The sequence below is a fragment of the Geospiza fortis genome, unplaced genomic scaffold, assembly GCF_000277835.1.
Source record: "Geospiza fortis unplaced genomic scaffold, GeoFor_1.0 scaffold601, whole genome shotgun sequence".
Classification (NCBI taxonomy): domain Eukaryota; kingdom Metazoa; phylum Chordata; class Aves; order Passeriformes; family Thraupidae; genus Geospiza; species Geospiza fortis.
In genome coordinates, this window is record NW_005054566.1 from 476,240 (window position 1) to 490,310 (window position 14,071).

At 51.5% G+C, this 14,071-nt stretch overlaps 1 protein-coding gene across 2 annotated transcripts; it reads left to right on the forward strand.

Annotated features, from left to right (window-relative positions):
* The first annotated feature begins 3,810 nt into the window (after positions 1–3,810).
* Positions 3,811–13,438, forward strand: TAFA3 (TAFA chemokine like family member 3). 2 transcript variants are annotated; one of them, XM_031064179.1, is made up of 5 exons: positions 3,811–3,895; positions 4,163–4,281; positions 9,604–9,753; positions 10,696–10,820; positions 12,149–13,438. In XM_031064179.1, exons 2-5 carry the CDS (start codon positions 4,164–4,166, stop codon positions 12,158–12,160), a joined length of 405 nt encoding a protein of 134 aa, XP_030920039.1. In that variant the 5' UTR covers positions 3,811–3,895; position 4,163; the 3' UTR covers positions 12,161–13,438. The 2 variants fall into 2 exon arrangements, with proteins under 2 accessions (XP_030920039.1, XP_030920040.1); XM_031064180.1 differs by having other exon boundaries at positions 3,819–4,091.
* The last annotated feature ends 633 nt before the right edge of the window (positions 13,439–14,071 follow it).

Here is a 14,071-nt window from a genome sequence, read left to right on the forward strand (position 1 = left end):
CGGTCCCTGCGGGCTATGGGGGGATTCGGAGCCGGTGGGGCCCGGTCCGACCCCAGCTCGGGGAGTGGGCTCGTCACGGATGCTGTTTTGCCAGCGCTGCGAAGCTACCCGCCTTTCTGGGAGGCAAAGCACTGCTGGAGAGATCCCAGATTCTGCAGCCAAGGATGCTCCGTTGCTCTGGAAGGGCAGTGGCACTGAGAACCAGCTGCCTCGTGGGGCGGCTCGAGGGGCACAGGATGGGCACAGGTCAGATGGCCCCATCACCACGAGCAGAGGCTCGGGGGCTCACAGCAGAGCATGAGCTGTACCAGTCCCATTCTGGAGTCATGAGTTTGTCCATGCTGTGGGCGCCAAGGCAGGGAAGCAGCAATCTCCTCCTCGTGCTCATGAGCCATCCCTTTTGCTGCAGAGGGCTTGGGGGGATGCTCATTAGCCTCGTTAGCACCGTGGGACACTGGACCCTGGCTGGAGGACGCAGTTCCACATGTGGCTTTAACGGAGGAGGAGGAAAACGTCCGTAGCTCCTGTGACAGCCGGAGTGGTCGCGTTCTGGGAGGGCAGCAGGGAGCTGTTCCTGTAGTGTGTCTGTCCTGGAGAACCTGGATGAAGCTCCCGTGTGTATGATGGCCCATGCCCACATGTGCCTACAGGGAGGGACGTGGACCCTCACAGAGGACCCATCATCTCTTGACACTCTGGTTGCAACTGAGATTGATAGTCTGAGTGATTGGGGAATTTGACAGTTCTTTCAGATCCCAGCTCAGACCCAAAAGGCAAAAGCAGCTAAAAAATGTTAGTGAAAAAAATCTACAAAATTCCAAGTAGCACATAACAGAATGGAGAATACCAAGATCTTCAATCAAAATTAAGTGTTTTGACATGCCAGAACACCACTCTTCATTTCACTGACATTCCAGGCTGAAAAATCTCAAGTCAGACCAAACATTTGTAGTTGTAATCTCACGACATTGGAGGTTGATAACTGTCAAAACAGCAATTTCTTTGGAGCTGTGTTTTCTAATGGGAGTTTGGGCATGAGTGGGAGCTCTGAGTGCCTCTGCCAGCATGGAGCACTGGGATGCACTGTGTCCTCCTGCTCCCCTGAACCACTTGTGCTCTCCTGGCCACCAGCGTGGCTCCTGCTCAGCTCAGTGGTTTCCCTTTGGAGCGTGGCATGGACAGTGTGGATTGCATTATTGATAACACTGTAATTTATTTATGCTTCCTTGGCTATAGCAAGGGCTTTAGCTCAGCCTTTCTGTGCTAAATATACTTTGCACTGGGAGCATGTTGCTGTCCTCTGTGGGATGGAGTGGCCAGTGGAGTGCTTGGTTTTTGGTCCAGCTGAGAGGTTTAGGAATGTCTCCTGGAAACTCACGTGGCCTGGAGGGTCCCATGGGCATGAGCTGGGGATGGGCTCCTCCAGAAGGACTCTGGTGTGTGCTGTGGGGCTCAGGCCTGGTGCCTGGGCATTGGGCTGCGCTACCTGCATGGAGCAGGAGCTGGAGCTGGAGCAGCAGCCAGGAAACCAGGGTCTCGTGATGGGGACCTGGCTGCTCTGCTGGAAGGTGCATGGGATGTTTGTTGGCACTGGGGACTCACTGTTGTAAAAATTGCACTAGCGTTGTGTCTGCTGTCCTCACATCTGGGCTGCCAGCTGTGCCCCATCATGGGCCAAGACAGCTGGGACATAGCTCCTGCTGTGTGCGGCATGGCTGGGCAGGGGTGGCCCCAGGTGTGGGGCACGTGCCCCACTCCCTGCTGGGTGCAGTGCTGTGGCATTCACGGCCTCTGGATTCAGGTGAAGGACTGAGCAGCTCTGAGAGAGCTGTTTGCTTTGTCATTGCGCAAATAGTGCATGCTTTAAGCTGACATCCGTATTTACACAGTGGGCTGTCACGTCTCCAAAGGGACTCCAGCAGTACCAGCTGTTGTATGATCCCCCTCTGAGAAGCCTCATGCACAGCATATTGTGCCAGAACATCAGAGATCACCTACATATGGGTTTACGGGAGAGAGTCTTACAGTCCCACCAGATCACCTCGAGGAGCAATGGTTTTCTTGCACATTGAGCCACACTGGATTCTTCCTGGCAATGGAGGGGCTGGAGCAGGGGCAGCCCCTCATCACCCTCTGGGCAGGGATGGAGTCAGGACAGCAAGTGGGATGCTGCCAGACACTTCAGTCTGTTCCTGGCCAAGCCGACCATCCCGCAGCATTAATTATAAGTGTTTCCTTACCTCTAAATTCTTTTTTAGCACAAAATATGTGGTTTTGTCAATATACCTTTGGTTTCTTCCTGTGCAAATGTCAACACTTTTGATGACATTTTCTGATTTTTGTTTTCCAGATGGGAGAATCAAAGTGCAAAGTATCACTTTAAATCACCAATTCGGAATGAAGCATTTTTCATTTTGAAATGCCAGTTTAAAACAGGAAAATTCATTTTTAAATGCTTCCAAACAAGAAATGTCCTTTTTACCACTTCAAATCATTTCATTTTGATTAAAAATGTCAGCATACTCTGTCCTGGCTCTTCATTAGAGGAGTCTGTGGTTTCACTGTCTCATGGTCCAGAGCAGATAGAAATTTCAAACATGGTTGAAAATTGAAGATTTCTTCTCTGAGAGGTGTGGGTTTGTCCAGTGCACTGCCTGTGGAGGGGACTGTGGGTGCAAGGTTGGCACAGGGCAGGGGTACCCCTGGCACCTGCTGCTGGTCCAGGCAGCACTCCCCAGCCTCAGTGTCATCACCACTTTTCTTTGTGGGGTCTTGTTAGTAAGTTATGATCCAGTGCTAAAATTTTATGGGGGACATAGTTGTTTGCTGGAGCTGGTGAGACCCCAGCAGGTGATAATGGAGGCTGGGAGGTCACCATGCCACCTGGCAGCTGCCAAGCAGTTACATGGCTGTTGGTGCTGCTGCCTGTGGAGTGCCAGAGCTGTTCCCATCTGAAGGGCTGTAAATAGTGAAGAGAACATGTTTAAAGAACCCAGCAGTAAAATACAAAACCTTTTGGGATTAACATTTTTCTCTAGGGGCTTCAGATGATGTAAAACTTGGCTTCTTCCCAGCGTGTGCTGCATGGAGTGGGAGTGGTGCCAGTGTGGTGCCAAGAGAGATTCTCAGTGTGTCCAGGGGTAGCTGATGCAGTTTTGAGTGTGTGGTTGCATGAATTTGGTGTCTGTGCTGGAAGGAGGAGCAGCCCCAGAGGAAGGTGATGCCTGGGAGAGCAGACTGCAGGTCCTGGAGCTGCCATGGGCTCTGTGTATCTGACTGGCAATCTGCTGCAATTCCTGCTTCCTGTGGGTGCTGGCCCCAGAACATCCAGCGGGATCAGCCCATCCTCCTGTTTGTCAGCAAGTGGTTTACAAGTGCCAAGCCTTGGGCATCACTGCAAGGGACCTCAGTGACACAAGGACAGTAACAGCACATAACCACGCGCAGAAAAGGCAGAACCTGAAATGACTCGCTGCTGATCTGCTCTGGCTCTTCCCACACACACTGCCTGTGCATTTAGTGTTTGTCATCTGCTTTAATGACCTACTATAAAGGACCTGATTTTGTGCTCTCAGCAGTAAAAATCAGGAGCAGCTCTGCAGGTCCTGCTGTTCAAAGGGGTGAGCAGTGTTATGGGCTGAGCTCCTGGAGAAGTTTCAGTGGTGTGATGGACACACGCTCATGCACCTGAGAGGGTGTGTCCTGAAGTGGGGCTGGTGAAATTCCCAGGTGTCCCCAGCCACTCCCAGGGACACAGTGGCTCATGCTGATGGCAGGTATCGCTGCCCATGTCCTTCTTTCTCCTTTCAGATGTGCTGATGTCTGCTCCTTGCAAAGACCTGACCCACCTGAGGTTGGCAGATGCACAGATGTGACCGTGAATCACCAGTAAAAGGTAACCATCACTCACTTGTACTGCTGCTGGTGGGATCTCTTTCTGTCCTGCTGAGATGGCCTATGCTGCTGATGAAGTCTGAGGTCATCTGAGGGTGGTGGGTGAATCCCTTCATCTCCCAGGGCCATGTGCCCACAGCCAGACACCCCAGTCCTCACAACGTTCAGGAGTCATACCACTGCGTGCAGGAGCATTGGTGAGTGGATCTCCACCTCCCAGCCCTCCTCAGTCCCTCTTCCTCCACATATCTCTTCTTGTTTTCGGTAGAATGAGTGAGAGAGATATACAGAGCCTGAGCAAATGGGTTTTCGTGCTCAGTCTCTGCCTTACCACGCTGTGGGGACGTCTGACGCTGGCCTCCACGCATCAGCACAGAAGCCATTCAGGTAGGGGAGCAAGACCCTTGCTGCATGTGTCACATGCTTGTGCCATCATCTGGGTCCCCATGACAATGGCAGTACTTTGGGGTCTTCATAGGATGCCTGAGGTGGGGGTTACGTGGGGATGAGCGGCTTGGTGAAGTTCTGTCTCACATTTCTTGGTGAGGGAGGAGGAGTTTCAGGCTGTGGTGCACACCTGGAGCAGGTGGGCATCTCTGGGGACCAAATGGTGACAGCCTCAGGGAGCTCAGTGTCCATCCCTTTTCCTGGGGTCTGGGCAGCAAGGATGAGCATGCCAAATGTGTGGGGCAGCATCCAGCAAACAGACACCAAGAGGCACAACACAGTGCCACTGTGGCAGCTGTTGGATTGGCGTTTGGAGTGTCCACATGTGCAGGAAACTCCTGGGACTGCTCCTTCTAGATGGGTGGGAACACGCAGCCATAGCAGCTGCTGCTTGGAGTTAGAAGTTGTGAATACTCATTATGGGGCATTTAAAACCAGTGGCTTGGTGAGCTTGGATGGTCTAAGGAGTTAAAGAAGGAATTTCTTCATGTCTGTAGCAAAATCTGAGACACATATAATGATCCATATGTTCATCTGATACATCTATGTGAACCCATTGTTGCAGTAATTCCTGCTCTGTGGGCAGTGGATGTAAATCCACCCAAGTTGCTATGAGTATCACAAACCCCACTTGTTATGTGGTGGACACTCTCCATCCTACTCTCCACTTATTAGAAATAAAAATTTGTATTGCCCTGGTTGCAGAGATCATCTAGGAAGATGGAACAAGTGTAAAGTAATGTAGAACTGATAGTCTTGGTGGAAAACATCATTGTGGCTCTGACATGTTCATTTGTTATTCCCAGCTGTGAATTTGAGATTTCCTCTCTGAGCATTGGAGTGCTGCTTTGTGGCATGGATGTGATTTTTTTGGAGGGGTTATGTGAACCCATGGTTGAAGTTTGTGTCTGGAGAAGAGAAGCATCTGAGAAGTTGTGCTTAGCCCTTTGTGCCCATCCTCCCTTGTACAGGAGCCTGATGAGCCAGGGGGGGACCTGGTGGTCCAGGGCTGGGGGCTCCTTGGAGCATGGTAGGAGGACGTATGGGGAGGTGGATGCTGGTGCCGCTGGTGGTACTGGTGTTACTGGTGTTAGTGGCAGAGCTGTGCACCTGGCAGCACAGGCAAACACTTGGATCCCAGGGCACCTGCTGTCGGCTTCATATGCCTCTGCTTGGAAAGGGCATTTAGGGGTTAATTTGAAACCATTCACGCTCTTGATTGACCCCACACCTAACCCTGTCCTATTTCTGTCATTTTTGCCTGACAGTTAAAGCAGTTCTAATCCTGTAATCCCCACCCGCATTGCTTAAAACCAAAACACATCTTCCAGAGTGCCTCCCTCACCCAATCAGTCAGCAGCTACCTGCCCTTCCCTCTTCCTAACCCTGGATACCCCATCCTTGGAAGTGTCCAAAGTCAGGCTGGACAGGGCTCTGAGCAACCTGGTTTAGTGGAAGGTGGCTCTGGTAGTGGCAGGCAGTGGAGCAAGATGAGCTTTAAGCTTCTTTCCAACCTAAACCATTCTGTGATTCTAACTGGGAGAAAACTCTCCACTTTTTTTCTGGGATGACTTTTTGGCACTGAATCAGATCTACCAGGGATATGGCCACTGCTGGCAGCTTAAATGCTCACTCAGCCTGCCCAATCCCAGTGCCAGAGAGCCCTGCTCCTCCATGGTATCGATTTGTAGGGAGCTGCTTCTTTGAATTGTGTTTATTCACAGGTAAAACCACCTAAAAATGATCAGTAGCAGAGGAAGGTCTTTAATTGTGACCTCAAACTTAAAAATTTCTTGAAGAGAGAGCCCACATGCAAACCCTCTCTTTGCTGTCCAGGGACACGTCTGACTGTGGCAAGCAGGTCTGATAATAGAATTGTAGAATATCTCAAGTTGGAAGAGATCCATAAGGATCATTAAGTCCAACTCCTGGCCCTGCACACAAATCATACCACGTGCCTGAGATCCCTTGTGCCCACCCCGCACATGGAGATGCTGCTTTGTCCGAGCAAAGTGCTTCTTCCTGTAGAATGTGGTTGGATTTAAGGGGCCACATGTATCAAACACGTTGTTTGGAAACAGAATAGGAGACTCCTTGGTGAAGAATAATTCACCAGCAGTTTAACCCCCTGTGTAACACAGTGAGGTCTTCATGTTGAGCAAGGCTGGAATGTCTGGATCCAACTCCCACAAAGGTGGCCCCAGCACCTTCTAAAGCTGATAATCAAAGGGCTGTCTTTGCCTTTATGCTCATCACTCAACCTGAAGCGGAAGTAAAAAAGCATTTAAGTCAGCTGGGATTTTTTCTTTTGGGAAATGAGGTTCTCTTGGCATTGCCTGACACTTACATGCATCCAACTTCTCTTCATTTTGTAGCTCTCCACCAGCAAGAGTATTTTACACTGAACATGTGGGGTTGTGCCCACGCTCCCTGAGATACTCAAAATGTGTAATTTCGGGTTATGCCATAAAAACCCCATGTTCTGCTGCTCATTTAAAGGTCAATCAGAGTAGGACAGCATTTTCATTTTATTTTTGCTTGCAGCATTCAAAAGCTGTTTGCTCTTACAATTCTTCATGGTTCCATGAGATAAGCTGTGTCTTTTAAAAACGGGTTCCAGTGGGGAAATACCAGTTAAATGGGAGGGAGAAGCATGCCAGAAGCTCTGCAACTTATCCCAGGCTCTCGGGAGGTTTCCTGCTGTCGGTGTTAAACACACCATCCATCTGATACGCATTTTGTTCCAAGTTTCCTGCTGCTCAGCAAAAGGAGAAGCAGCTGCAGGGAGCTCTGGAGCCCGCTGCTCTCACTGCACGTGGGCTCAGCCTCTCTGCTCTCGCTTCCCAGGCATGGGACATGAAAACCCCGAGTGGCAGGGGTGGGAAAACAAGTGAGTCTGGTGTATAGGAGCTGAGGTGCATTTTGGCAGCTGGGATCGCCCCTACCTGGCTCCCCATGGGCTCAAATGCATGGCCTGGGAAGGGGATGCAGTGTGCTGCTGCCAGGGCTGGAGCTGGTACCTGGAGGGGGCAAATTTCCAGCGGCATCATGTCCTAGGGCAGGGCAGGGTGCCAGATAGTCGGAAGAAAATGCAATGGAGAATGGTTTAAACTGGAAGGAGACAGGTTTTGGTTGGATATTCCGAAGAAATTCTTCTCTGTGAGGGTGGTGAGGCCCTGGCTCAGAATAGAGTCCTGGAAGTGTTCAAGCCTGGGCTGGATGGGGCTTGCAGTAGCCTAGCCTAGTAGAAGATGTCCCTGCCCATGGCAGGGCGTGGAATAAGATGATTGCTAAGGTCCTTTCCAACCCTAACCAGGCTCTGATTCTACAGTTCTAAGACCTTCAGGCAAATGGAAGTATTTTGTGGCCTGACAGCGGGATGAGTCTGGGGCTGTGTGCTGCTTCTTCAGCTCTGCCATCAGTAGGGCCCTTGCTGTGAGGCTGTGTGTGCCCTAAAGGGGCTGGGGGGCTGTGCCAGGGGCTGGGGGGCTGTGTGTGCCCTAAAGGGGCTGGGGGGCAGTGCCAGGGCAATGGGGTACCTGCCCCACACAGGTAGCTCTTCCCGGGCAAGGACTCTGAGCACTGCAGTGCCCCACACTCAGCTGGCTGCCGTAAGGCAGAGGGAGTCAAATTTCTCTTTATCTCTGAGCTGCACCTTTCCGAGCAAATTAAAAGGGCTTTGACACGTTAGCAAACTGCTATTGCATGGTTGTAATGACCGATTTCTCAGTTCTGCCTGGCTCTCCCTCGGCTGAACCTTTTAAAATTAGCTGGAAATGAGCAGCCGGAGAGCAGGACTGCAAGGGAGCAGAGGGGTTGCCTGGGCAGCCCTCCCGGGAAGAGCTCTGCTAATGAAGCTTTTCTGAAAATTAGTCAAAACCCTAACTACGTGTGAACACTGAGACTCGAGGGTGTAAAATTCCCTGGTGAGGTGCACGGGGTGGAAGAGTGACTCCTTGTGGTCCTGGACCACAGTGTGAAAGGAATGTGGGCTCATAGGCAGCCCAAGCCAAGGGTCTCTACTTCCTCCTCAGATTATTTGAAAAATCCCATGAAGCTTAAAGAAAAGGCAAAACAGTCATGTTTGTTCTGCAAAGGGTTGCTTTCCTTTTCACTTTCACCGGAGTCTACCATTTCTGTATACAAAAAGAATAGAATTCATTATTAAAGCTGAATTACTATGGCATTTCAAACAGAAGATAAAATTTGTGGCCAGAGATATTATTACAAAATATTCCATATAATAATGGTGTAATTATTATGGACAGAAATGAAAGTAAGGGTTCATTAAAAGAAAATGACCATGAAATAGCAATAAATGTAGTGAATTAAAGTCCTGGTGATTGTGCAGCCCGTCCTGCCCGTGTGCGGTGGTGCCGGGCACAGGGTGTGTCCCGGAGCAGCTCCTCACATCCTCTGTCCCCAGTGACCCACAGGACCCAGGACATGCCCATGTGTGTCTCTACACTGCTGCTCCAATGCTCATTAAGCAGGAGCTGCAGGCATCTCTGGGGTCGTGGGAATAAAGTCTCTCAACCCTTTTTGGCTGATTTGTATTGTGCTTGTGTGGGCCATTACCCAGCTGGAGCACTGATTTGAGATGCTGACCAGCTCTAAACTCTGATCCCAGAGGTGATCAGCCAACACGGTAGTTTTCTATTTTCCTTAATATTTTAATGGCACTGGGAGGGGGAGCAGCAGAGCAGCTTGAATTGCTGATGAACACCATGACATTTCTCTGCTGCTGCAGGGTGGAAACCTGATCCTTCTCCAGGCAGTGGGTGGGTGATGGCAAGGTGGAGGCACTGACTGTAGCTGTGGTCGGAAGGGATGGTGCTCTGCTTGAAGCCAAAAGCAGCACAATGCACCATCCCCTCTTGTAGCAAAGTGCATCTCATTATCAGCTGCAATTAGCTAACGTGCTTGTTAGTTTCAATAAAGCTCTTGGCTTGGCCGTGGCAAGAGGGGATGCATTTTGGAGGGTACAATGGGTGTGAGGGCTATTAGGAGCAGGAGCTGAGATATAAGAGATGTGGAGCAGGAACCACCACTTTTCCTTACACGTGGGCTGGGAAGATGCTGTGCCCAGACACCAGCTGTATGTCACCAGCAGCCCCAGGGGTGATTCCAGAGCCGGGACACAGCTGTACATACCAGGCTCTCGTGGGCCTTGGTCCCAGCTCACAGCAGCAGTGCTGCCCAGGGCAGTGGGCAGGGGATGGCCTGAGCTCTCTGGGTCTCACGGGGCTGTTTCTCCTGCAGTGCACGTGGAGCCCGGCACATGCGAGGTCATCGCGGCTCACCGGTGCTGCAACAAGAACAAGATCGAGGAGCGCTCCCAGACAGTGAAGTGCTCCTGCTTCCCAGGGCAGGTGGCAGGGACAACACGGGCAGCTCCCTCCTGCGTGGACGGTGAGTACCCACGGTGCAACCCCTTTCTTTTCAATCCCTGACCTCATCTTCATGGGTTAAACAGGTGTGGGGTCTTCATGTCCCTGGCATTAGCAGAGGAGACCTGCCCTGGGATCCTACAGCAGAGCAGTGGGGAAGGGGGCACATTTTGGGGACGCTCTCTCATTGGACACTCACTGAGTTGGTGTGGCTATGATACTCCACTCTGTGCAGCCCTGGGCTATGTGCTGTGGGGGAGTTACTGGGGTTCCAGCATCACTGTGCTGGGGTCAGGTCTGCAGCACTGATCCCTGCACATCTCCTCACCCTGCTGCCACAGGATTCCAGCCATGCAACACCTTTTCCTGTGAGGAGCACCAAGCATATAACCTGTATGTTTTATTGAATGCCATTATGTACCATGACCAAGGAGCCATCAGGAGCACCACCAGCCCCTGCCAGCATGGTATTGATTTGCTTGACAGCCAGTGGCCTGTGACTGCAGTTCTGTGCAACACCAAGTAATGCCAGAATAAATTGTTAGGGAAGGCTCTTGTTGTCCCCAGCTGCTCAGGTCATATTGTTCCCAAATATAAGAGAGCCCACTCTGGTTGCCCAGACTGGAGCCATGAATCACAAGACCCTAATAGAGCAGAGTGGTAGGAGACAATCCCTTTGCTCTGTAAGTGGAGCCTGAAACAGGTTCTTGAACAGCGCTGCTCTCCCTGGGAGTGAGGACATTGGGCTTTTTTTTCCTTGGGTAGTGAGAGAAAACTGGGTGTTCTGGAGGCAGGTGGAGCAGCTGGGCCAGGTGAGGCCAGGCAGGTGAGGAGCAGCTCCTTGTCCAGGGCTCCTCAATGTGAGCTGTGCTGGAGAGAGGGGCTGGTGTCACCCAAAGGTGGGCAGAGCTGGTCCTCCATGCCCTGTGCTGCAGCCTGGCTGCTGATCCCCTCCTCTCCCCAGCCTCCATCGTGCTGCAGAAGTGGTGGTGCCAGATGGAGCCGTGTCTGGACGGGGAGGAATGCAAAGTGCTGCCTGACCTGTCAGGATGGAGCTGCAGCAGTGGCAACAAAGTGAAGACGACCAAGGTACGTCCCTGCCAGGTGATGGGGGGAACCCAGGTGTGCCTTCCCGAGCCTGGGGCAAGCAAGCAACACCCAGGAGAGCACCCACAGCTCCGTGGGGAAGGAGAGAGCTCCAGCTCCTTCAGGGCACACACTGATAAGGACTCACTGGAGCAGAGCAGAGGGTCTGGGCTGTGCACTTGTCACTGGTGCTGGAGGGGCTGGCAGGCATACCACAACCCTGAGTTCATCCCAGCTCTTTTCCAATTGATCATTCTTGCTGGAAGGCTTGGTGTTGGATGGCTCAGCCCCTCCTAGGTGTGCTTGTGTAACATCCCAGGGCTCCCAGGGTGTCCAGGTTGCTCCCCAGCACTACCCACTGCTCTGGGGCCACAGGTTGCCCTTCCCAACCCAGTGGCACAGCCCTGAATCTGCCCCTGTTCCCTGTCTGAGGCAATCATTTATGACAGAGCACTACACGATTATTATTTTCACAGCTTGCTGAATACCCCAAAGAACAAGGTGTAATTAAAATTTTATCAAACTCATTAGTAACTACATATATGCCATGGTTAATCAGTTGCATAATTTTGTAATCATTGTTCATACTGTTGAGTGTAATTATTCCTTATGCTTTCGTTTTCCTCGCCCCACATCCCCCACCACAAAATTATCGTATTAAGCAATGTCAGGATTTTTTTCATTGCTGCTATTATTTTTGTGCACAGAAAGCACTTTCGTGCTGAAGTGTTTTTATGGACATCCAAAATGGTTCCTCCAGCCCTGAGCATCCATCACTGACCAGTACCTACAGCATTACATTGAACTGGTTGTCTTTTTCCCCTCTTAGTGTTGTTTGGTTGGTTTCCCCCAGCAACTAACGTAGCACAAAGCCTCTGCTCTGGCTTTGCTGTCTTAAATTCTCGCGGGGACCATTCCCATCTGGAATGGGAGTAGGACTTGGGAGCTTCTGCTCTCCTGCCTCATCCAGCAGACCCCTCCATGGCCAACCTCCTTTTGGGTGCTGTGCCCCTCCTTAGGGAGGCAGCAGTTTGGGAACACAGACCTGTGTTTTCAAAAGGACTTCTGGTAACTTTGGATGACTTTAGTGACTTTGGAATGGTGCCAAAGGGCTGGATTTGCTTTTCAGTCCCCTGTGCAGACACACCTCAGTGGGAGCTGCAGCCAGAGCACAAAAATCACAAACCATCCTTAAGGTGACATTTGGATGGCCACTCCATTAAATGAAAGTAAAGAGGCAATCTTATTTGCACCTCTTGAGGCTCTTTGCTGATAATTCATGGATGGGGAATCAGCTGGATGCATTGGATAATTTCTCCTCTCCTCCACAGGTCACTCGATAGCCCCCGTGCAGCATGGCACGGGCTGAGCAGCCTTGCCGCGGGTCCTGGTGCTCCCGTGGGCAGCAGGATGTGGCCCTGCAGAGGGGGGCTGCTGCAGGGCTGCCAGGCTGCACCCGTCAGCAGGACTGTGACAGCTGCTGGATCAGAGCATCCTCTGTGCCCCAGCTTCCCTGGAGGCTGTAGGCAGGGATCCCAGTGCAGCTGCCAGCATCCCGTCACTCCACGGTTTCCTCCTCCTGGTGGACACATTCACCAACCAAGAAATGGGCTCGTTTTCTAATCCTCCTAAATAAAATACTCCCACTATGTAAGAGCTGTTGACAATGCAGAGACAGACAGGCAGCAGGCCCCCAAAATGGGCTTTAATCTGAATAGCTGAAATCATTGCTGTGAGTCGCCCTTCCCCCTGAGATGCTGAATCCAGGTTGCATTGGAATCGGGAAATCAGTGGTTATGTGAAACCCTTCCCCATGCGGCTCCTAGCCCTGGGGTTCCTAGGAGCAGCTACTGGGCTGCAGTCTGATCCTGAGTCACTGAGGGCTGTTCTGCCCTTGGAGCCTGGCCTTTCCCTGCCCCAGCGCTATGACCACAGGCAGCAGATGTGGCAGTGTAGTCAGAGGGTGTCTGACACCCTGCTGGCTCCCAGGGATGGTGAGATGTCTCCATGGTGCATGCTGCTGGTTTCTCCTTCCTCAGTAATTGCATTATTCAGGTTGCAAATTTAGTGTTTTCCACCATGCAAATCCCAGGCACTGAATTTCTGCTTGTGTTTGCAATTGAATTTCAGACTTGTGCGAGGCGACCTCTCTGTCTGCAGCTCTGGGGTGTCTGGGGCATCAGACAGGGCCTCAGTGCAAGCTAGATTTTGTTGTAGTAACCCAAAATAAAGAAAAATGTACCACCTTCTGGCCCTGAGCTCATGACCTTCTCCAGGACACACTGTTTCCTGTGGTGTGGCAACTCAAGGTGGGGGACAGCGTGAGCTCTGTGCCCCCAATGTCAGAGGTGCTGGGGACCCTGGGGCTGTGGGACCAGCACCTCTGGCCCTGCTCTGGGACCCTGCAGGGGATGTGCTGGTGCAGGAGGGGCTGGAGATGGTGTGCGGACCATGGCAGTGAGGGGGTCCCTGCTGTGTTTGCTGCCACCTGCCTCCTGCCCTGGCTCCCACCACAGGACTCATTATTGAGATGTTTTTGTAATGGGGTATGTAATACCCTCTCCAGATGTGATGTAAATACCAGACTGTGAAATAATAAATTCATTTTAATCTCTGCAAAAGATCTTTTCACTTATCAGCAAAGGGAGGCTCTGGGAGTTCTTCTCATGCTGCTGAATCCAAGGTGAAGGGGCTGGGGACTCTGCCCTGGCCATTCCAGTCCATTCCAGCTTGTTCAATGACGGCTTTGGAGGAGAGCTGAAAGCCTGTTGTGGCCAGCAAAGGCTGAGTAGCTCATAGTGATCCTAAAGAAAAGTGCATTAATTTCTACAGGGTGCTTTGCTTAGAGCTTCTCTTATCCTGTTGCTTCCCCTTTGTGTGGCAGCTCCCACTGCTGCAGCGCTGTGCCCCCGAAGATGCTCCCCCTGCCAAAGGCCAGACTGGGATTTCAAAGGTTCCCACCTGGAGTCCTGTGCCCTCTGAGAACCTAGGCTGTCAAATGCAGAGTGGGAATCTGTTATTTCCAGTAGGAAACACCAGGCTGTAGATGGGAACTTCCCTGCTTGGCTGAGCATTTTCATAGCTGGCTCATAATGTGAAGGATCCACTCTGCGGAAGTGTTGAGCTTGACACCTACATTGATATAAAAACATTTTATTGTCTGCATAATAGGCACCCTTGAAGCTTATTTTTCACTTACTGCAGCCCACAGTTTAGTGAGGAATAGCCCCTTGGTGTCTCTGCTGAGTGCTGAC